Raw genomic sequence first — 20,413 nt, forward strand, 5'->3', positions numbered from 1 at the left:
TGTGTTTTGAATGTGGATGCGGCTGGAAGATTTGTAGTAGTAGCTGGACGATGGCGAGTCCTTGATGCTTTGGCTGTGGAGCGAAAAGTCTGGGACGCTTTGCCGCGGTGTTTATTTTGGCGCTGTTGCCTCAATGCTGGCCATTCCGGCTTCGTTTGTTGTGTGCTTGGGTAGTAATGATGCAATGAAGTGTTTATGCTGGCTTTCGGCATCTTGCTGAACTTGATTGGCCGTGGATGAAGCAGACGTTGTTGATGTTGTAGAATAGCGGCTGTTTATGTGCCATCACAGAGGCTGCAAGTTGCATGTGTGACTTGAACACACCATTGGTCTTTTCGGCCGTACCCGGTCAAAGGCTATGGCACCAGAGACCATGTCCAAGAAGTCCAAGTTGCCTTTTCCATCACTTTTCTTGCCGGGGGGCGAGAATAGGCGTTGAGAAATGCTGGCATTCAAGCAAATATGACTTGCATAGCGTCAATAATACAGTGGTGGCATAACTAAGTCTTGGCCAACCCGCTTTATGCATCGTTGACGGCCAAGTCGGTATGGAGCTTGACGGCTCCGCCATGTGCCATGTGTGCAATGTACATTGTACATGTACCTACTCCACCGATGGGCAGGCAGGCACGGCTGGGCCATCGGGGTGACCCGACGATTCGGGCAACACCGCACACATTTGGTGCATGTCGTGCCGGCCCGACGTGTTTGGCGACAGCAATTGACACTTTTCAATCTTCTTAAGAACCTCATTTCCACTCTCCCATCTCCATCCTGCTTCTCTATCAAAGACCTCATTTTCCACTCCCCCATCTCCACCCTGCTTCTCTATCAAAGACCTCATTTTCCACTCTCCCATCTCCACCCTGCTTCTCTATCAAAGACCTCATTTTCCACTCTCTCATCTCCACCCTGCTCCTCTATCAAAAGACAGCCAATTTCATCATCCAGGACCAGCCCTGCCCATATTCCCACATACACCAAGGATTCCCCGTCATCCGCCATGGGCGACAACAATGTCAGGTCGTACTTTGCTCCGGCAGGCGGACTGCCGCCGCAGACACAGCTTCTCACCGACCGCGCCATGTTTACCGAGGCATACGCCGTGATCCCAAAGGGCACCTTCAGCGACATCGTCACGAGCTCTCTGCCCTTCTGGGACCAGACGAGACTGTGGGTGATTGCCCGTCCGCTGTCGGGCTTCGCGGAAACCTTTTCGCAATACATCATGGAGGTTCAGCCCGGTGGCGGCAGCGACCGCCCCGAACTAGATGACGGCGCACAAGGCGTACTGTTCGTCGTCGAAGGCAGTGTAACCATCACCATGGCAGACGAGAAACACGTCCTCGCCGAAGGCGGCTATGCCTATCTGCCGCCGAAAAGCGGCTGGACCCTACGCAACACAGCTGCCACCACGGCCCGTTTCCACTGGATACGCAAAGCCTATGAATACGTCGACGGGCTTGGTACGCCTGAGCCTCTTTTTCTCAACGAAAATGACATTGCACCTTGCGAAATGCTGGGGACCAACGGTGCTTGGGCAACGACACGCTTTGTCGATCCCTGCGATCTGCGCCATGACATGCATGTCAACATTGTCACCTTTGAGCCTGGCGGTGTCATCCCGTTCGCGGAAACCCACGTCATGGAACACGGACTCTATGTGCTGCAAGGCAAAGCCGTCTACCGCCTGAATCAGGACTGGGTCGAGGTGGAGGCAGGCGACTTCATGTGGCTGCGCGCCTTTTGCCCGCAGGCGTGCTACGCGGGCGGCCCTGGCAAGTTCCGTTACCTGCTTTACAAGGATGTGAACCGGCACATGAAGCTCTCGAGATAGGTAGCGCCAGGCTTGGTCTACATCTGTTGATGCAATCTTGTGGCCTGGAGATGCAAGGAAACCACCTAGTGAATCAAGCCTGGAATAGGCTCGGCTAGGAAGATGGAGGGCTACGTCTCAATTTCGGCAGGCAGTCCAAGTCAAAGCCTCGAAAATGCCTGTCATGGGTGGCTTGGATCTTTGGATTGAAGAATGCTGCCGAGGAACTACTGGCAGGAAAATAGCTGTTCACCGGACAAAATACCTGGCCATTGCGTCACAAACTATAATATACCAATGCATATTAGTGTATATTTACATGTAGACAAATATTCTGCCAAAGGCTGTACATCCATTGTTTCTGCCCGCAGGTGAACTTGTGTGTTCGCGGCTAGGATCATCTTTACCCCTTGGATGGCGTTCCATTCTCCAAAGGTTGACAAGATGAGCAAGAGAATCAAGAGGGGCACTGGATTATTGTGAATGCATGACCGGATATTCTGTGCTTTTCCCATAAAAAGACCTCTAGGGTAGCGCAGCCAAAGCATTATATTTACGGACATAGTTAGTCAATATTTCGACATCTTTTCTACAAGCATGACACCATAAGCATAGTCTTTGCTTTAACTTTAGGTATTTTGACGAGCAATAGAACTGCCTTTCCCCTTTTTATGAGTCTCCCCTAACATGGTACACTGATGAAGATGAGGGAACAGCGGCACAGACGAAGCCAGTTCTCAAACATAAACCCTACAAGATAGACCACGGTTCTGGACAAAACTGTCCGAAAATCGCTCCAGGGCTCCAACAAACGTAACGGTTCCGTGGCCCATGGACTCTCAGCCTGTAGATGATTCTACCCCATGCAGCCCACTGCTCCAACGTACAAGTGGCGGCGTAGTCGTCAGCTCAAGCATCGCAATCGTGGTACTCGGTCAGCTTGAAAAGCTTCTTGGCGTTCTCCCTCGCGACCTTTTTATACCCATCCTCGCCGCCCAGCGCCCGAGTCAATGCGTCCTCCTCGCCGTCAAACCACCCCACGCCATTCTCGATAGTCTCGTACGGGGTATCCACGCTGAACATGATCCTCTCGGGCCCCAAGTAATCGGCAACGTACCGCACAGTCGGCGTAGAAAAGTGCCCGCTGGTCGTCACCCAGATATTGTTCCTAAAGTAGTAAAGCAGATCCTTCTTGCTCATAACATCACCCCGCCCAACCGCCAGCGGACGCTCGACATCCTCGAGCCAGTGGCTGATGCGCCAGAAATCAAAAGGTATATGCTCCCCGAGATGCCCAACCACCACCTTGAGCTTGGGGAACCGGTCGAAGACGCCATTCGTCACCAGGCCCAGGAGGTGCAGCGAGACGTCGTTTGCGAAACTCAACGGCGGGCCGACGAGATGCTTGCGCTGCGCGTACATTTGCTTGTAGTAGTTGCCGGCGGGCGCAGCGGGGTGCAGATACACGGGCACGTCGAGCTCGACGCACTTTTGCCAGAATACATCGTACGCGGGCTGATCGTAGAAGAGGTAGGTCTCCCCGTCCGGCCCTGCGTGCTGGTAATTGTTCAGGAGGGCGCCGTGGAAGCCGTGCTGGCGGACGCAGCGCTCCAGCTCGGCGGCTGCCTGTGCGGCGTCGTGCATGGAGAGGGCGGCAAAGGCGCCCAGGCGGTCGCGGTGGTCTTTGATTTCGTTGGCGATCCAGTCGTTGACGGTGGTGGCGTGCTGCTCGGCCTTGGATGGATCTGGTATGCCTTGGATGCCGGGCACCGTTAGGGAGTAGATGGTGTAGCCGATCCCGTGGCTGTTTGCTAGTTGGAGGCGTTCGCCGAGAGGGTGTTTGATGTGGTCGATGTAGCGATCGAGGTCTTTGGGCGCGATGTACAGAGCGGCTTGTTCACGACTGGAGTCGGCCAAGGTTGGTAGCTCGAAGGCTTCTTCGAAGTTGATCTTGCCGCGCATTGTGCTTGACGTTGTGTTGGTTTGTAAATAATTGGTTTATAGAGATAATGGATGAGTGGGAAGAGTAAGATTCTGTTTGTATAAGTTATACTAGCGAGAACGGGTAGCTTATTTATACTTTTACAAAGTCTTGCCACTTGGTCGACGCAGTCACCTTGTTGGCCGTGTCTATACCCGGGTACAGCGGACGGTGCATCGTCATGGACCAAGTGCCATTCTTGTTTGGACCCAAGTATCCGCGGAGAGCACGCGGCAAGCCGCAGACGAGGCCTGCTCACCTATCGGATCTACCAAGACAGCATCAGTTGTTGGCCTCAGACAACCGATCGCAGTGCCGAGTCGTAGTGCCGGTCGGGACTGCACGTATAGTGGGACATGATGAATCTCACGGACTGGGCAAACGTCGACTCGATCGCGATTCCGGGCTACAGGCTCCGACGTCGTGGAGTCGATCGGCCTCGGCCATGGGGTGTTTGCCCGTGCCGTGGCGCGAGCTCCGATCATGACCGCCTCCGTACCTTATCAACTGTTACAAGTTCAGAGAATAATAGTTGGGGCGCTAAACCCAATGTATTCGGGGTTTCGGATTCGATGTTTATTCGTTGCAACACCGGAAGCCTAGGTTCTGTACCATATCGCATGGGCGCTGGAATTTCGGACTAAACGTTGATTCGTTGAAACACTAGAGGCCTGGATTCTGTATTGACTATATCGGATCGGCACTGAATTATAACTCGGCATTTTCAAAATAGAAACATCAGCTATACCATGTCCGGCGACAAGCGTTCGGTTCATTTCGAAAAGCAGACGCGACGTCATCTAATTCTATGCTACTTCGTCTCTTCATCAAGCCAAGAATCGGTAGAATAGACGGGGCTAGAACTTTAGTCACAATAAGCCATGCGAAATTTTATTCCACGACCCTTGACTATGCCTCACTTGCTGAGGGCCGCAAACTAGGTAATGCGCATGTGCATCATGCTCGCACGTCGCTTGTCATACGGTACCAGCACTTAGGATAGAATAGCTTAGACCTGAATGAAACAAGATAGTTTCACATGTCAAACAGTAGAGCCATATGCAATCAAATATTTATGTGGATACTCCTGCCTGGACCGCAGTGTTGCGATTTCCCCATACGTGCTCTTGACTAAGGCAGCATTACCCAACAATCACATAGTTTTCTTTGTCGTGAATGAGCAGCATGATATTCACATGGCTGATGAAGACTTGGGTTTTTCTTTTGCCACGACGCCACCATCTCCAGGTGCGCAGTTGCCAAACTGCAAGGCCGCAACTCGCCGTTTGAGACATGATACTTGTAGACAAAAGGTTCCCCCCAGAGCAAGCAGATGGCCCGTTTAATATTAATAGAATATATTGCCGTTCAACGGGGCAACGATGGTATGATTGGGGCATTGCTACCAGAGTGATAATCGTAAAGCTAAATACTACTTTTTGGCAAGCGTCACAGCAGAACACGCGTAATCTAGAGGTGAAAGGAGTTTATTGCTTGTACAAGATAGCCATACGACCGAAGTAGACTTGTATGGAAGTTGTAGGCCAGGCCCTGCATGTAGTCAAGGTCAATAAAACGCTACCACATGGCACAACCCACCTTCGCCTGGTGTCACGGTTTGATGTAGGAATGGCTCATTTGTTCTTTTGATTATGATAAGAGGCATAAGATAATGTTTATAATAAACTTGGATAAATACTGAAACAGTTGTACACTTTCTTATCGCAGTGCCGGGTTTACCAATGACGCGAGACAGTCGCACTCCTGCCGTCACGGCCCCCCAACAGGACTTGCAAGCCATATTCGACCGCAACCCCTCGTATATGACTATCTCTTTCTCCTATTCTTTTGGTTTCAGTTCCCCAATGTGCACGGCCGCAGCTTGCCAAAGGTTATGCCACAAGAAGTTGCGATCCGTCTGGTACTACTTTCAGCCTGGCTTGGCCTAGTGGTACAGATGCTAATTACATCTGTAACGACGGAGTCGACCTTTGCCGCAGAAGTAAACGCCGTTTACTTCCTACAGGGCCGGAGCGCACGTTGCCTCGCCACCGCGATGTCATTGTCTGTGTAGGTATCCAAGACACGGCTTTTCTTGTGCCGGCCAGATGCATTCGATTCCACTTGCAATGTCCTCTCTGGCGGCGAGCAGCAGTAGCGCCCGGCTTTTCCGGCGTCACATCCGAAGAGCATCACATCCAGTTCCTCTACCATGGCCCGATGTCTACATTTCTGCTGCCCATACGGAACCACTCCCGATCCGGCTATACGGGCACCCGTTTGACTCGTTTTCTCTTGCGCATGGAACATGCCGGCGCGGACTCTAAGCAACGGGATGCTTTAGTTTGCTAATGACCTGCTACATTTGGGAATTGCCTCCGCGGCACACCTTCGAGGACGATCTGTAGCATGGTATCGGTGAGGGAAGAAACAGCGGCACGTACTCGACAAATGCGTAGAGACGGAAGCAGCTGTACGGGCAGCTCTCTCTGTCAGGCCACGACGAGTTACATCAGCCCTCGCAACAATACCTCAGCCAGAAACACTCATCGCCATTCCAAATGTGGAAGAGAGAACTTGAGCAGGTGAAGGACAGAAATACGTCAAAGACGTGGGATCGGCTCGTGGTTTTCACATCCGTCTCAATCAGCCTCCGACAGCTGCCTGTAATCGGTTTGCTCATGAAAGTTAGGCTGGAGACCATCAGCCGGAATGTTACAAATTCTGGTCCTACACCGACAACCGGCAAGTTCAAAACCTGAATCCCATCGTGGACCTGGGGTGCTACGGAACAGCCGATTTTGCTTGATTCCATCCAGCACAGAAGGCGTGCCGACCATGCCTGGCATCACCGCATGTCAATCGACGACGAGCAAGCTCGCTTAGGCAAACAGGAGCGTTGCAGGCTGACCACGAAAGACGCATTATATGAAACAAGAAACGCAATTCATAAAGTATAAGTGGCACTCAATTGGCTTCACAGCGGCGAGAGTCCATTCTTTGTTGACATCAAATGCTTCTACTAGACACCTCCTCGAGCTGGCTGGAAGACGGCACCCACTTCTTGCTCAGAAGTTCAACAAGGGGTTTAGATTCGTTCTTTTCGACAAGATTTCGATTCGGTTGACGATTGCCATAGTATCTCCTTGGAATCATGCCATGAGGCGACCGCATAAAGGATATGGTTTCTCGGATTGGCCGAAAAGTCGGCCACACAGCACTATTTATACTAGTACAAAAAGGACATGCCGATTTCTTATTTTCCCAAGAGTTTGGCTTGAGTAATAACTTAAAAAAGCACAGACAACTGGACAGGATGAACAGTTGTAGAAGAGAAGCTCATGACTGGCGCAGAAATGTCAAAGCTCTATGCAGGGACAATGCTGCGTGGAGTGAGCTAGTAGCAGAGCTAAAGGCCGACGTGGCTTCCTTGCTGGAACATGCGAGCAGAGAGGCTCCTGTCAGATCTCATGAGCTAAGTAGTCGACAATTCCGATAATGGTGCCATGAGCACGACCGAAAGCGACCTCCCACATCGAGGGTTGGGGTTACAATGCCCACTCATCCATGAAAAGCCGTCTGGTGGCTCTTTCGACATGGTTAGTGTTAGTGTCCGTCCATGCGCTGCGCCATGGCTGCTCGGTGGTTGAGGAGCATTCCTTCCAGTCCTGCCCAACCTTGCGGATCAGCAGTCCCATCCATGTGGTTGCGCAGATCGAGTTGGTTGCGGCATGATGCTATCACAACGACCAGTTCTGGCTCGAGCTAGCCTCGCCGTCGTCGCGTCGCCGGACTTCCCATTGGACAGTGAGTGCATGATTGTGTCGCAGTCGCAATGTCTCGCTTCCTCGTCAAATGACTTTTTCGTCAATTGACTTGACCGAGGGAGCCGCCAGCAGATTTTTTTTAGTCTTGACGTCAAGGCGAGGCGACTGGAATGTTGCCGGACAGGTCTACGTCTGTGCTGCCACGCCGCCGGCATATAATATAGATGTATGCCACCGACGGCCATTGCTTGCATCCCGGACGCTTTTTGTAAATTTGTAAAGGTCACCACCTGCCGTACAATATGAGGTGTAGGCTACTCTTGCTACTGGCGCCGCTCAAAGCCTGGGCTCAACAATGTGTCTGCGGGTATGCAAATCAAGATGCGTGCGCTTCTGCTCCGGCCGAGCGGGCAGACTCATATACAGGCGTCGCTTTCAAAGGACAACAAGGTAGCACAGATGAGCGCTCAGAATATGCTGCTGCTGCCCTCCCGAACGGGAAGCAGACCGGACCGCATGAATATCCATTCATAGCCGCCGTGGTATACAAACCGGCGCACCAGAGAATCCTTTGTGGTGGTGCCATTATCGATGAGCATCACATACTCATTGCCGCGCATTGCGTGCACGGCCTGAAGGTAGACAGCCTCGGCGTCTACATCGGATCAAACAGATTCAACACCACGGGAGCCAAGTTGGAGACGGTCGCGGCCATTCATACGCATCCTCAATGGGACCCGGAACTGCTAGTATACGACGTCGCACTGCTTCAGCTGCGAGATGCCTTGACCTTTGATCGATATACGACAGGGCCCATTTGTGTTCTTGACCAACGGAAGAGCCTAGACAACCAAAAAGCAGTTGCGGTGGCGTGGGATTCGGCGACAGACGGAGGACCAGCTGTTTCGTCGCTTTTGCAAGCAACCTTTGAGACCCATGACATGGCATCCTGCGGTGCTCAACCTTCCGGAGGGCCACAATTCTGTGCGTACTCGGCAGAAGCGGCGGGTTGTCATCAAGGCTCAGATGACCCTCTGCTGTTGTTGCAGGACCAAAGTTCCCGGAGATACTTTGCAATAGGGATATCGTCGTATGGCCAAAGCTGTAGACAGTACCCAGAGGTCGTCACCGATGTCACTCAGCTCAGGCCGTGGATGCAGAGTGTCTTGCAAGCTGCCGGCGGGAAACTTTGCAAGTAAAAGCAAGTACATAAGCCACACTGCAGGCAGGCTTGGCTGTCACAGTCAGAATATAGTTCTTCTCAATTCGACAAATCAGACGCGTACATTCTTTGCCATGGTTTCGAAGCGTTCCACCACGAGATTTGTTCCTTCATCCATGGTGATCCTCAGTTTCATGTTAAATCGACCACCAACTTGAGAGCCTACATGAGAAACGTCCATCCAAAGTTCAACAGGGGCTGGGAAATCCGAGAACGGCAGGGCATTCGCATTCTCTGCCCATTCTGCTGTATCTAGTCTTGGTCTCTGCTCCTTCTGTCTTGCGTCTCTTCTAGTCTCTAGAACAAGCATTCCGTCACGACACAACTTCCGTTGGTACTCTGGCCCCGCCCCCCCTGCTCTAGACGGCTTTATCTTTCAATACAAACATACCGCCGAACCACCCATAAGCTCGGCTGAGTCTCCTACCATGCCGACGAGCTGTCAGGAACGGAATCTTGCCTCTAGGGTGTGGTTCATGAAACTGTATGCTCCTTTCAACGTCCAGCTTGGTCGGTTGAAAGTGCCATACAGACCCATACAACTTTCGGGCACCGAATCCAACTGAGCTCATAGCATGTAGGAAATCGTTCCACACGACTTCGCCGGGCGTTGTGTTGGCTGTCGGATCGAAGAATACAATGCGAAAAACTTTCAAGGCTCGTGAATCTATCAGGAATGTAGGTTGAGAATCCGGTCGGGCATCACCCAGGTCCGCCGGAACCTCGGAGTTGTTCTCCGGTACGGACACGGGAGTCCCTCGAGACTTGACCTTGGACTTTGCAGTTCCTCCAGCAAGCACTTCTTTCCTTGCAGAAGGTGGGTCGGGGCCGATGAAAAGGTTAGAAAAGGGCTTTGTAGGAACCTCAGGTCTATGCTGCGAGACCTCGTTTCCCCTGTCATTCTTTCCGGCTGCTGGTTCAATCCACTCCGGTGTACGCTGCAGTGTCCATGACTTTGACAAAAGTTGGCCCAGAGCTGTGCCTTTCAAACTTCCCGCATGAGAGTAAAGTAGCTTGTCCATATTATCCCAGAAGATATCCAGATGAGTCTCGGCCGATCGAAGCTTGTCAACGTTTACCTTGTTTCGTTTCCTCCCCACAGGATAGTCAAACTTGTTGTCTGATGGATCTCCAAACGGGACTACTTTGAGGATATTCTCATCACGGATAGATAGGATTCTGCCCATGGTATTCATCCGTGCTGCAAACTCGCTTTTAATACCCTCCTCTCGGTCTACTAGCGCATTTTCAAACCCATTGGCCCAAGGTTGATAAACCTGAAGCTGTCTCAAGCATTCGGCAACAACGGAGAGGTCGCCGATTATGAAGGCGACGTATGGAGAGATGAGGTCCCGAGCCTTCTGGTCTGCCTGAATCAGTCTCTCCAGCTCATCCACGATAACAGGCAAGCGGCAGAAGAATAATGTGCGGTCATCTTCCCACAGAGTCCGTAGCAACCACAGCACGTGCTCAGTTGTCTTGTCCATCTTCACGCTGGCCTTTTGCATTAAGCGGATTTTGGATGAAGTTGGCGACTCGGGTACAGCTCGGACGAAGAAATTTCTCATTGGTGGTGATGCCGGAACGGCGGTCTTGAGCTGATTGAGAGGCCCTTTGGCAATTTGGTTGAGATAATGGCGGAATTTAAGTAGAGCCTGCAGGTATTCTTCCGGTAGATCTTTCAACGGCGATATTTCAGACGCCCACTTCTTTTGGAGGGCCTTGAGCTCGCGTGCTTGATCGCGAAGCTCCAAGAACATCTCCAATTGGAGGGTCGACTCAACAACCACACTGCCAATGATCCTAGCCCACAGCAATTTCTCCCGCGGATACTTCAAGGTGAGATGGCTTTTTCCGTCGACATCCTTCAATATCTCCTGCCGATGTTCCTTGCCCTCAAGGAGCTCGTCTGCAAAGTAGCTTGGATCTTCACGCAAAGTCCAGATGTGCTCTGCGGCGTGCGAAGCTCGTGCAGCCAACAGCGATTCGATGTTCTCCAAGTCAAGTTTAGCAGGGACTCGGTACGGTGCTTCCTCCGCCAAAGTGGCTAATGAAGCCAGGCCGCTGGGGTCATTGTTGGCTTTGAGAGGCGGCTCTGGTTCAATCGGATACACATCACTGGTTAGTTCATCCGCTGGAATCTCGTGAAGAATTTGCTGACAGCAGGAAACAAGGAATTCTAGAAGCCGACTCTGGGCTTCCAAAATGGCAAGACCTTCTCCCGGCAGAAACTGTTTGCGGGAGGTCATCCAGTCGAACGCCTCGTCGTGCTCATCCCAACCAACTAATCTGCCATATTCGTTCTCTGCAGTGACGCCGTTCAACGTCATGACATACCCATTGAGAAATATGGGCACAAGAAACATGGACAAGTTTCCAAACTGCATCACGTCGCCATCAGCGGCCGCAAAAACGCTAGGGTGATTTCTTGCCCTGGCGTTGAGCAGCAATAGCAGCGTCTTTGGCCTGGCCAGATCCTCCTGGTTGATGTAGGGCCAAATAAAGCATCCGCGGTACTGCGCTGCTACTGCTTCCTGCAGCTGCTTTGAGTACTTGCGAAAAACCGCAAAATCGGGGCGGTGTGTAGCCGGCATGTCTGGCCAAGCCTCAAGCAACAGCTTCAGTCGCTGTGTCCTCGTCTTCTTCTCCCATCGCCTCTGAATCTTGGCCTCGTGTCGGTCAACAATCGCCCTGAGAAGGTTGAAGGAGGCAGATATCTGCTTCTTCCTTTGCTGAGATTCATGACGAACTTCTGACGGCGTCTGGGTCTTGGGAGGCGCAAAACCTCGGGCAGCGTACATGCCGAATGCGTCACTGTTATTGTTCCAATCGATGTCTTCTAGCTCGGGAATGTCCACATCGTCAAGCTCAGGGTGCGGCTCGAATGGGTTAAAGCGATACTCTGTTCGACTTGGGAGAGGATTCATTGCAGAGATTCGATATCTGCAACACGCTGCAGAATGTGAGCGTCCAGGGCGATGGAAATGATGGTGCGGCTAGAATGGGCCATCAGGCAAGTCTCTGACGGCGTGTTGGTCAATGCGCCAAGACAAGACTCACGTGCACAAGGTGACACAATTTATGAAACCTCTGTCTGATAGAAATAAGACCCAATTTAGCAGGAAATATATTATAGTATATTTATGTATATTTGTTCATTAGTACAATACCTTGCCACACGCGCTTACTTCTATTAGTGCTTCCATATTAAGCAAACTGGCACATTTTTCGTCCACGAGAATAGCTTTAATTTATGCTTTATGCACGCACGGGTCCCACAGCTGCTTTATTACCATGCCGAGAGGCGAGAACGAAAAAAAATCAATTCATGGTTAAGAGTCAGAAACTTGAGACGGTAAAACGATTGGGGTATCAATTGGCCGGTACATTGTATTCTGGAGTCCCTCGCCCTTATTCGCCGCCAGTCAGCTCCATCCCTTGAAATAAATCCAGCCAGTCTTCTAAGTTCTCATCGATAAACACCTGCAACTCCCAAGACTCTTGAGTCAGACTCTCAGCAGGACCATCCCAAAGATATATATCCGCAAGTAATTCCTCCCCGGAAGTTTTCCCATCTTGATCTAAAATATGTACCTTTGTAGAAACGGGCTTATAGATCTCGCCCTCAAAGTCATCCAGCTTTCTCCGCTGTGACATGTTCTGAAAGGTAATTAGGTAGCCATCAATGTGCGAGTCTTTTTGAATGGTGGCGGCTGGGTAATCGCGGCCTTGTAATCTGTATCGAGCGAACCCATAGACCCTAGCAGGGCGGATCAGGCTGTCGACACAATGAACGTTGGATGAATCCCCCGTGATTGCCCAGGCAAGTAGCTCTTTTGCACAGAGCGTTCCGTAGACAAATAAGGGAGTTGGCTGAGGGGGTATTTCGTCTGCCATCTTGTCGCACTCTTGGAAGATATCCCGCTACTCAAGAACTTTTAAATCGTTAGCTCTTGTGGGATCAACTGGTACGCTTGGGTTTTTGGTTTGGTTTGGTTGCACCTGCTCAAGCCGGGAGTTACCTTTTCGTTCAGCGTCTGCAGAAATGACCAAATGAAGGCCGAGGTGGTGAGTGGTGAAGGAAAGGAGTAGCCTCTGGTTGGTACCGGGCACTTGGCTTTATTTATACCTCCGCATTGGGGGAGAGAGAACAAATTCGATCGTCTTACTTCCAATTAGAAAGACACCAGCACCACACTGGTTGTTAGGACAAATGTCTGGTGTAATGTGGTTAAAGGATAATGCAAAGTTTAGTTGGACATTATTGATTCACTCAGTTCTCGACCCACAATTTATGTTTTAGCGTTCAAACGCTGAGTGTAGTGTGAGGCTAGCAAGGATTCATCCAATGTCAAATTGTAATGAGTTTATTCAATGAAAAGTTGGAATTGTCATCCGACAGTAAGGAGCGTCGCTGCGCATGCAACGCCGAGTCCCCAACGTCTGTGTACGCTGAATAGCTATAGTCCAGGGGGGCAACTTGCAAACAAGAACATCAATTTGCCCTTAGCGGGTAGTGCAACTTCTGAGGCTGCTCTCATTAGACCTGCCCATGAAATAGCGATGCTTGAAGCGCAGCACACCGGCTAAGCTTTTCCCTTTCACAGCAGACAGTAGGAATGTTTGCACAGGGCCGATTGAATGCGACGAAATTTGGTGTTCAATGCCCAGTGAAGTGAGTCAGTGCTCAGTGCTGAGTGTTCGTTCAGGTCGACTTGATCATCTCGGCCCGGAACATGTTACGGCCGGACAGGGTCAGACTTGTGTCAGATTAGGTTGACATCAATAGCTGGTGGTCAATGTCAACATCCCTCACGAGTCACGAGTCACCACATGAAGCACACACCACACACCGAAATTCCCAATGTCACCACATGCAGCTGGTTCAGTCTTCACCATTGGACGCCCTCCGGCGAACATTTCCTGGCCAATGCGTCGCCGCCCAACACCCAACGGCTTCCATTTGCTGAGTCCATGGGACTTCTACTCCTCCATGACAGACGGACGCTCCATGTCCAGCTTCCCCGTGTGAGGCGCCAATCTACTTGACCACTCTGAGCTGCGCGCCTGTCTCGCAACATGGTTTTGCTCCTCGACGTGGCTGCAGCAATCCTGGTCTTGACGATTCGTGCAGCAGCGGCATCTGATATATATCCACCGAAACCAGTCGACTTGACAACTCCTGTCCAACAGCGCATTGCCATATATGGTCCAAATCGTATGTAAACGTCGCCTCTCAAAGAATACACAAAGTCTCTTACGATGCTTAGATGTCTCTATTGGCTGGAACACGTATCAGCGGCTGAGCAAGCCATGCGTTCAGTATGGCACCGGAAACGATGCTCTAACACAGGAAGCTTGCTCAAACATGTCTGAGACGTACTCAACATCGCGAACATGGTCCAACACTGTCATTATGGAAGGGCTGAAGCCCGCAACCATGTATTATTACAAGATTGTGTCCACCAACTCCAGCATTGATCACTTTACCAGTCCACGAGCAGCTGGCGACACGACCCCCTTCGCCATGGACGTTGTAATTGACCTGGGCGTCTACGGAACCGACGGCTTCACAACCGATAAGAGAGATACCATTCCAAAGATTGAGCCTGCGCTCAACCATTCCACCATTGGCAGACTTGCTGACACTATTGACGACTATGAGTTCATTATACATCCCGGTGATTTTGCCTACGCTGACAACTGGTACGAGAGGCACAAAAATCGGCTGCACGGGGAGGCAGCGTACCAATCTATCCTGGAACAATTTTACCAGCAGTTGGCTCCCATTGCCGGCCGTAAACCATACATGGCCAGTCCTGGCAACCATGAAGCAACCTGCGATATAACCCGTCACGTAAGCGGAGACTGCCCCTTGGGCCAAACCAACTTCACAGACTTCATGCACCGATTCGGCGCCACCTTGCCCACGGCTTTCCCATCCTCGTCATCTAATGCCACTGCTAGGGCCAGAGCTGTGACAGCGCAGAAGCTGGCGCGGCCACCATTTTGGTACTCTTTCGAATATGGCATGGCCCATGTTGTCATGATTGATACCGAGACGGACTTTCATGAGGCCCCAGATGGCCCTGGTGGTTCGACCGGTGACAACGACGGCCCCTTTGGCTCGCCAAACCAGCAACTGGACTTCATCGAAGCCGACCTGGCGTCCGTAGATCGTACAGTTACCCCTTGGCTCATCGTCGCAGGCCACCGACCCTGGTACACGACAAGCGGAGGAGAAGCATGTCTGCCATGCCAGAAGGCGTTCGAGCCACTGCTGTACAAGTATGGTGTAGATCTAGCCATTTTTGGTCACGTACACAACTCACAGCGCATGTTGCCTGTGTACAAGGGCATTGCAGATCCAAATGGCATGAGAAACCCGAAGGCGCCCATGTATATCATAGCAGGCGGGGCGGGAAACATTGAAGGCTTGCGGCCAATAGGCAAAAATGTCTCATACAATGCATTTGCGTACGCGGATGACTTTAGTTTCGCCAAGGTGTCGTTCAAGGACAAACAGAATCTACAAGTCGACTTTATCAGGTCAAGGACGGGGGAAGTACTTGACACAAGCGTGTTGTACAAGGAGCATGCGGAAACGGCCCCCTTTTCAGACGATGAGTCTACTTCACTAGCCGGGAGGAGTATGGCATGGCTGGAGATTGTTGTGATGGTCATACTTGTGATTCTATAATAAATAACCGCACAATCAAGAACAAGATAACATGTACTCCCAGAAGAAATTTCCCCGTTGTTACTATACACGATGAGAGATGGAGCTGCTGTGGGTAAACGGTTGTAAGATAGCGGCACGGTCTCTGATGTCTTGAAATAAAGAGCCGAATAGGTAGTCGCACGTGCAGTTTACCAGACGAGTTTGGCCCATCACCTGCCGAGTCCGCCAAGACGAACAATCCTGGCCGCATCGACGCCACTTGATGGAGACTGTCGATGCCAAGACGCTTCCCGCCCCGAGCCGATTCATCAATGCTACGCTGCTGCTTGGCATGCAGCCATCGCGTAGACGCCATCGGCAGGGATTAAAAGGCGAAACGTGCGCTGCGCATTTCGTCATTGGCGGCCAAAGTCCATAATTTACGCGCATGTTGAATAGACATGTTGATATACTCATTAAATGGCGTTGAATCAGCGTGGCCGGTAGATTTGATCTCGCCGGAACGGAACACGCCGCATTGGACGAGTTTGTGTATAATACATGTCACACTGATGGCAAATTCTGCTAGGAAGTCTGACTACTTTTGGTGAAGGAAGTGAATGTGTACTATGGACATGTAGGTAGGTGTGCTGAACGACCGAGCTGGCCACCTAATCGGCCTCAAACAACGCATGTCAAACTAGAACATCTTGTGGATGAGGCGTCTCCATGCCGGCAAGGCGGCCACCTTGGCTCTATAGGCATTAATGTCGTCCCAGTCCAGTTCACGACGTCCTGTGTCGACATCGATCTGTGAGGTTCGCAACCATCCCTCGCGCTTCCAGAGGTAGCCAACGGCCCAGAAGAAGAGAATGACAGGAGCGGCGAGGTACTGCTGGAAGAAGGTCTCGGCCGTCGCCATGCCAGACTCTCCGGGTGGTGCCGTAATCGCAGAGTAAAACTAGAAATCCCTATGTTAGTTGAAGGGCTTTTTAAAAAAAGTACAGAGTGGCCGGGGGACGAGGCACAACTCACCTGTGCCATCAAGACAATGACGCAGAGGAAAAGGCCCAGCCAGGAACCGTAAACTCCTCCTGCAGCTCTGAAGGGAATTTCATCGACGGTGTGACCATGGTATGCCCACGCCTTGCGGAACCGAATGTGAGCCACACAGACTGAACCCCAGGTAAAGAGTGTGGCGAGACCGGAGATGGAGAGCAACCACGTGAAGACAACGGGTCCGGTAGCACTAAGACTGACAAAGGCAATAAAGCCAAAGAGGATGATGAGGATGACTGAGAACAGAGGTCGGCCAGATTTATCAATGTATGTAAAGATTTTAGGGGCGTACTTTTGCTGCGCGAGGGCCGTGAGCGTTCGCGAACCTCCATAAACAGCCGAGACACTAATAGACATAACAGAAACAAGGATGACGAGATTCATGAAGTGGTCAAATCCGGTAAGGCCTGCGTATTTACCGACGAGGACAAACGGCGATGCCTTGGGGTCATTGTAAGCGCCCGCATTCAGCAGGGCCGGATCCGTGTCCTCGATGAGGAGCCCGACGAAGAAAAGACCTAGAATGTAGAAGAGGGTGATTCGCCAGAACACCTGCTTGATAGCGGTGGGCATGGTCTTGACGGGGTTGTGAGACTCTGCGGCAGCCAGGCCGACCAATTCCGTACCGGAAAATGAGAAGGCTGCCGTCACGAAAACGGAGCAGAATCCCTTGAAGCCGTTTTTAAAGGCGCCCGGGTTATACCAGTAGCGCGCGCCCCAGTACTCATTGTATCGACCGTCCGAGGGGCCGCCGCCGCAGACCAAGACGAGCGCGATGATCATGAAGATGATAATGGCACATAGCTTAAATAGGGATGCCCAGAATTCTTCTTCAGCGTAGCCCAGGGCGCCAAAGACATTAATGATGACGATGACGACGAGGAACACGGCAATCCACACGCCGACAGATATATCGGCATTCCAGTACTGGATTGAAATACCACACACTGTCAGCTCGAGCGGTAGCACCGACGCCCACTGCAGGACATAGTTCCATCCCATGGCGAAGCCCCACGAGGGGTCGATGAAACGGGCTGAATAGGTGTAGAAACTACCGGACACGGGGTACATGATGGCGAGCTCTCCGAGCGCGTGGACTAGAGACGAGTTGATGAGCATGTGAGACGTTGCGGTGCTGCGTCACAAATACGTACCGACATTAAACATCATGACACCGATGATTAAAAAGTCGATAAAGAGCGATCCCGGTCCCTGTTGAATTGGTCAATCCTCCTTTCCCACCAGAGACATTGTACATATCGACGGGCATGTACTTACGCCATTTGCCAGCGCGCCGCCAGAACCGACAAAGAAGCCGGCGCCAATGGAGCCGCCAATGGCAATCATGTTCAAATGGCGCGCCTTCATCGGGCGCTCCAGCTCGACAATGCCCCAGCCATAGTGCTGCTTCTTGAACGACTCGGCGTTGAGGCCGTTGCGCGTCATGAAGTCGGGGTGCGGCTCGCAGATGATGGCGTCCTTGGACACGATTTGCGAGGTGCCCTCGATGGGAGCGTGCGCGGGACCCTTCTCCGCGTCGGAGAAGGGCACAGCGTCCATTTCCTTGTGTTTATCCGACATGGTGGAAGCGCAAAGCAGTGTTGCTTGCGTCGTGATGGGGGGGAGACCAGAAGTGCGGCAGGACGCTTATATGAAGCAATGCTCCCCGAGACGCGACTTGAGCTACGCCGAGCAGACAACAGGAACTCTCCCTCCAAGGGTGGGAAGCCCCGACATATGAAGCTTTCTTCTGGAAACTTTCCTCATGCACCAAAAGGGTGGCTTACGGCCGCCGCATGGTCAGCGGCCTTCTCTCGCGCGCTCTTCCAACCAACGCTCCGGGCGTTGATAGCTCTGCCCTCGCGCACAATTGGCCGCCTGCTCTTGGTGGAGGATGGTTGGCAGATGTCGAATTTCATGTCGTGCTCCCGTGGCAGGGGTGGTTAGCTCGCAGCCAGTGGCGACACATGGCGTTTTTCTAGACGATCAGCAGCACCACGGCGTGGAAGCAGGACGTCGGGATGGCCTCAGTGGCATAATGGGCGTGGCGTGGGCGCATCCGCGGCCTGGCTTGCCCGGCGTAGATTGTCACGGCACGCCAAGACGGCAATCTGAAGTCGAGTCGTCGTGGGGTGCTTGGAGTCTTCTTGGACACGTCGTCGTCAAGACTCGGCCGCAGCTCGATGCCGCCAAGCATGAGGGCATCGCAGCAACAAACGGCCGCAGAACCCCGGTCATGCGCGCTAGCTTCGTCGTTCAAAACGATCGAGACTCAATTTCCCTGCATACGAGGATATTGGCCAGCAAAGGGGCCTTGCACGACGAGGAGGATCTTTTGGGCAGCTCGAAGACGTGGCGCTAGCCCAGGTGTGTCAGATCCCAGGTCGTGGCGCTCTCAGGCCGGCAACTTTGTTCCGAGTTTTGGTTGCAATCTGCGGGGATACGTCTGCGGCCTTGAATGTTGGTCCCATTTCAAGTCCCGTCTGCGTGTGTGTCTGCGTGTTTACTCCGTACTGCGTGAGCCTGCGAGGCGTGTGCATGTCAGCCGGGGGGGCTGATAACCAACATTGAAGGCCAAGATCGACATCGAGGCGGCCAGTGACAGCCAACAGCTTTGTGCGTATGACGGTAGAGTCTGGTTGATGTGAGGGAAGAAAGGTACGGAGCACTCCGTATCTGGTATATCGCAGAAGAAGTGGGTCCGCTACAAAAGCTGCACCTTCGCACAGTCAAAGGATTTAGATTGGTGATAAGCTCGCTTCATGGCACCGGGTTGGCTTGGAGTTGGCCAGAGTTGGGCGCCATCTCGCGCAATCATGACGCTCCAAGACGCAGTCTGAGACACAATCAACCTCCGTGGCAAACATCCGTCGCCAAAACTCACGATGCTGCCGCGATACGGCGAGGAGCCGTGGCGCCAAGATTGCCCGTTCTGCCAACATTTGAACCCTTCGAGAAGCATTTGATAGCGACGGCGTTCCTCAGAGCACGGCCGGGGAACCAGGAAGTTGCCCCCAATCCGGCTTTTGGTCCGCCCGGGGCGCATCACAATCAAATGCCTCATGTGACATGTCCCCTTTGCACAATTGACTTTGGCCTCCATGACACGATGAGCTGCCACCTGGTATGAGTCTTGCTGCGCTTTTTAGATGCTGTTTCTGAGACCCGTTTGATGCTTAATATAAGCGTTCACGCTCGCTGCTACGCGCCCACGTTTCCACGTTTCCACGTTCCAAGACCTTTTGCTTCGGACCAAGGATTGCTACATGTCATCGTGGGTGTCACATTCGCGTGTTGGCGTAGTATTTTCTCACCACCCAGCCACAAATCGCCCCCTCTCATTCGCTAGAGCCAATCTGCGCCCCATAATTCAAACCCCATTCTGCCCCCACCATCGTCATTCGACTCTCATCAGTCTCAACTCACTCACTCTCTCACTCACTTACTCACCCACCCCGCGGTTTTCATGGTTGGCATCGACTTCATCAGTTGGCTGTTCGCTTCTCCACCCGTTTTAATCAGAATCAAGTCATGCAGGCAGGCGGGAACGCCTCTCTATGCGGGGTATTTACCGCCGCGCGCTATCTAATGTGTCTAGTTCCGCTTTCGTGGCTTAATTGAAACCTGAAAGCATCATTCGTACGGCTCTTGCCAGCTCGGGGGGGCGCAATCTGTTGCGTTTCAGCATGTTGATAAATCAGGCAAAACGGAACATTCGGCGTTTTTCAGCCTCTGGCTGGAAAGAACCCGCCACGACAGAGTCGGCTATCGGCTGGCATAGGCATAAGCCTAGTCTCTGACTTCTTCTGCAGCTGCCCGTGATGCCCCCCTGCCGGCCAGGAAATATTCTGGAAGCCACAGTGTCCCTGCAGTACCTATTCAATACGTAATATGAATTCAATTCGCC

The 20,413-nt window shown here is 52.1% G+C and overlaps 7 protein-coding genes across 7 annotated transcripts; 3 read left to right on the top strand and 4 right to left on the bottom strand.

Moving 5' to 3' along the window:
- Positions 1 to 1,003: 1,003 nt before the first annotated feature.
- On the top strand, positions 1,004 to 1,837 carry UGLYAH ((S)-ureidoglycine aminohydrolase; the record flags this gene model as incomplete). Its single annotated transcript, XM_014690104.1, has 1 exon — positions 1,004 to 1,837. The coding sequence occupies one exon, from the start codon at positions 1,004 to 1,006 to the stop codon at positions 1,835 to 1,837; it is 834 nt and encodes a 277-aa protein (XP_014545590.1).
- Positions 1,838 to 2,725: 888 nt separating this feature from the next.
- On the bottom strand, positions 2,726 to 3,778 carry sdc (Salicylate decarboxylase; the record flags this gene model as incomplete). The annotated part of the gene is made up of 1 exon (XM_014690103.1): positions 2,726 to 3,778. One exon carries the CDS (start codon positions 3,776 to 3,778, stop codon positions 2,726 to 2,728), a length of 1,053 nt encoding a protein of 350 aa, XP_014545589.1.
- A 4,088-nt stretch (positions 3,779 to 7,866) lies between these two features.
- On the top strand, positions 7,867 to 8,763 carry grass (Serine protease grass; the record flags this gene model as incomplete). The annotated part of the gene is made up of 1 exon (XM_066131012.1): positions 7,867 to 8,763. The coding sequence occupies one exon, from the start codon at positions 7,867 to 7,869 to the stop codon at positions 8,761 to 8,763; it is 897 nt and encodes a 298-aa protein (XP_065987115.1).
- Positions 8,764 to 9,145: 382 nt separating this feature from the next.
- On the bottom strand, positions 9,146 to 11,713 carry G6M90_00g074810 (uncharacterized protein; the record flags this gene model as incomplete). The annotated part of the gene is made up of 1 exon (XM_066131013.1): positions 9,146 to 11,713. The coding sequence occupies one exon, from the start codon at positions 11,711 to 11,713 to the stop codon at positions 9,146 to 9,148; it is 2,568 nt and encodes an 855-aa protein (XP_065987073.1).
- Positions 11,714 to 12,197: 484 nt separating this feature from the next.
- On the bottom strand, positions 12,198 to 12,683 carry G6M90_00g074820 (uncharacterized protein; the record flags this gene model as incomplete). Its single annotated transcript, XM_066131014.1, has 1 exon — positions 12,198 to 12,683. The coding sequence occupies one exon, from the start codon at positions 12,681 to 12,683 to the stop codon at positions 12,198 to 12,200; it is 486 nt and encodes a 161-aa protein (XP_065987034.1).
- A 1,182-nt stretch (positions 12,684 to 13,865) lies between these two features.
- On the top strand, positions 13,866 to 15,486 carry PAP6_1 (Purple acid phosphatase 6; the record flags this gene model as incomplete). The annotated part of the gene is made up of 2 exons (XM_066131015.1): positions 13,866 to 14,004; positions 14,057 to 15,486. The coding sequence occupies 2 exons, from the start codon at positions 13,866 to 13,868 to the stop codon at positions 15,484 to 15,486; spliced, it is 1,569 nt and encodes a 522-aa protein (XP_065987001.1).
- Positions 15,487 to 16,147: 661 nt separating this feature from the next.
- Positions 16,148 to 18,087, bottom strand: inda1_2 (Amino-acid permease inda1; the record flags this gene model as incomplete). Its single annotated transcript, XM_066131016.1, has 4 exons — positions 16,148 to 16,408; positions 16,483 to 17,603; positions 17,661 to 17,718; positions 17,785 to 18,087. The coding sequence occupies 4 exons, from the start codon at positions 18,085 to 18,087 to the stop codon at positions 16,148 to 16,150; spliced, it is 1,743 nt and encodes a 580-aa protein (XP_065986970.1).
- Positions 18,088 to 20,413: the final 2,326 nt, after the last annotated feature.

Source organism: Metarhizium brunneum, chromosome 4, assembly GCF_013426205.1.
Source record: "Metarhizium brunneum chromosome 4, complete sequence".
Classification (NCBI taxonomy): domain Eukaryota; kingdom Fungi; phylum Ascomycota; class Sordariomycetes; order Hypocreales; family Clavicipitaceae; genus Metarhizium; species Metarhizium brunneum.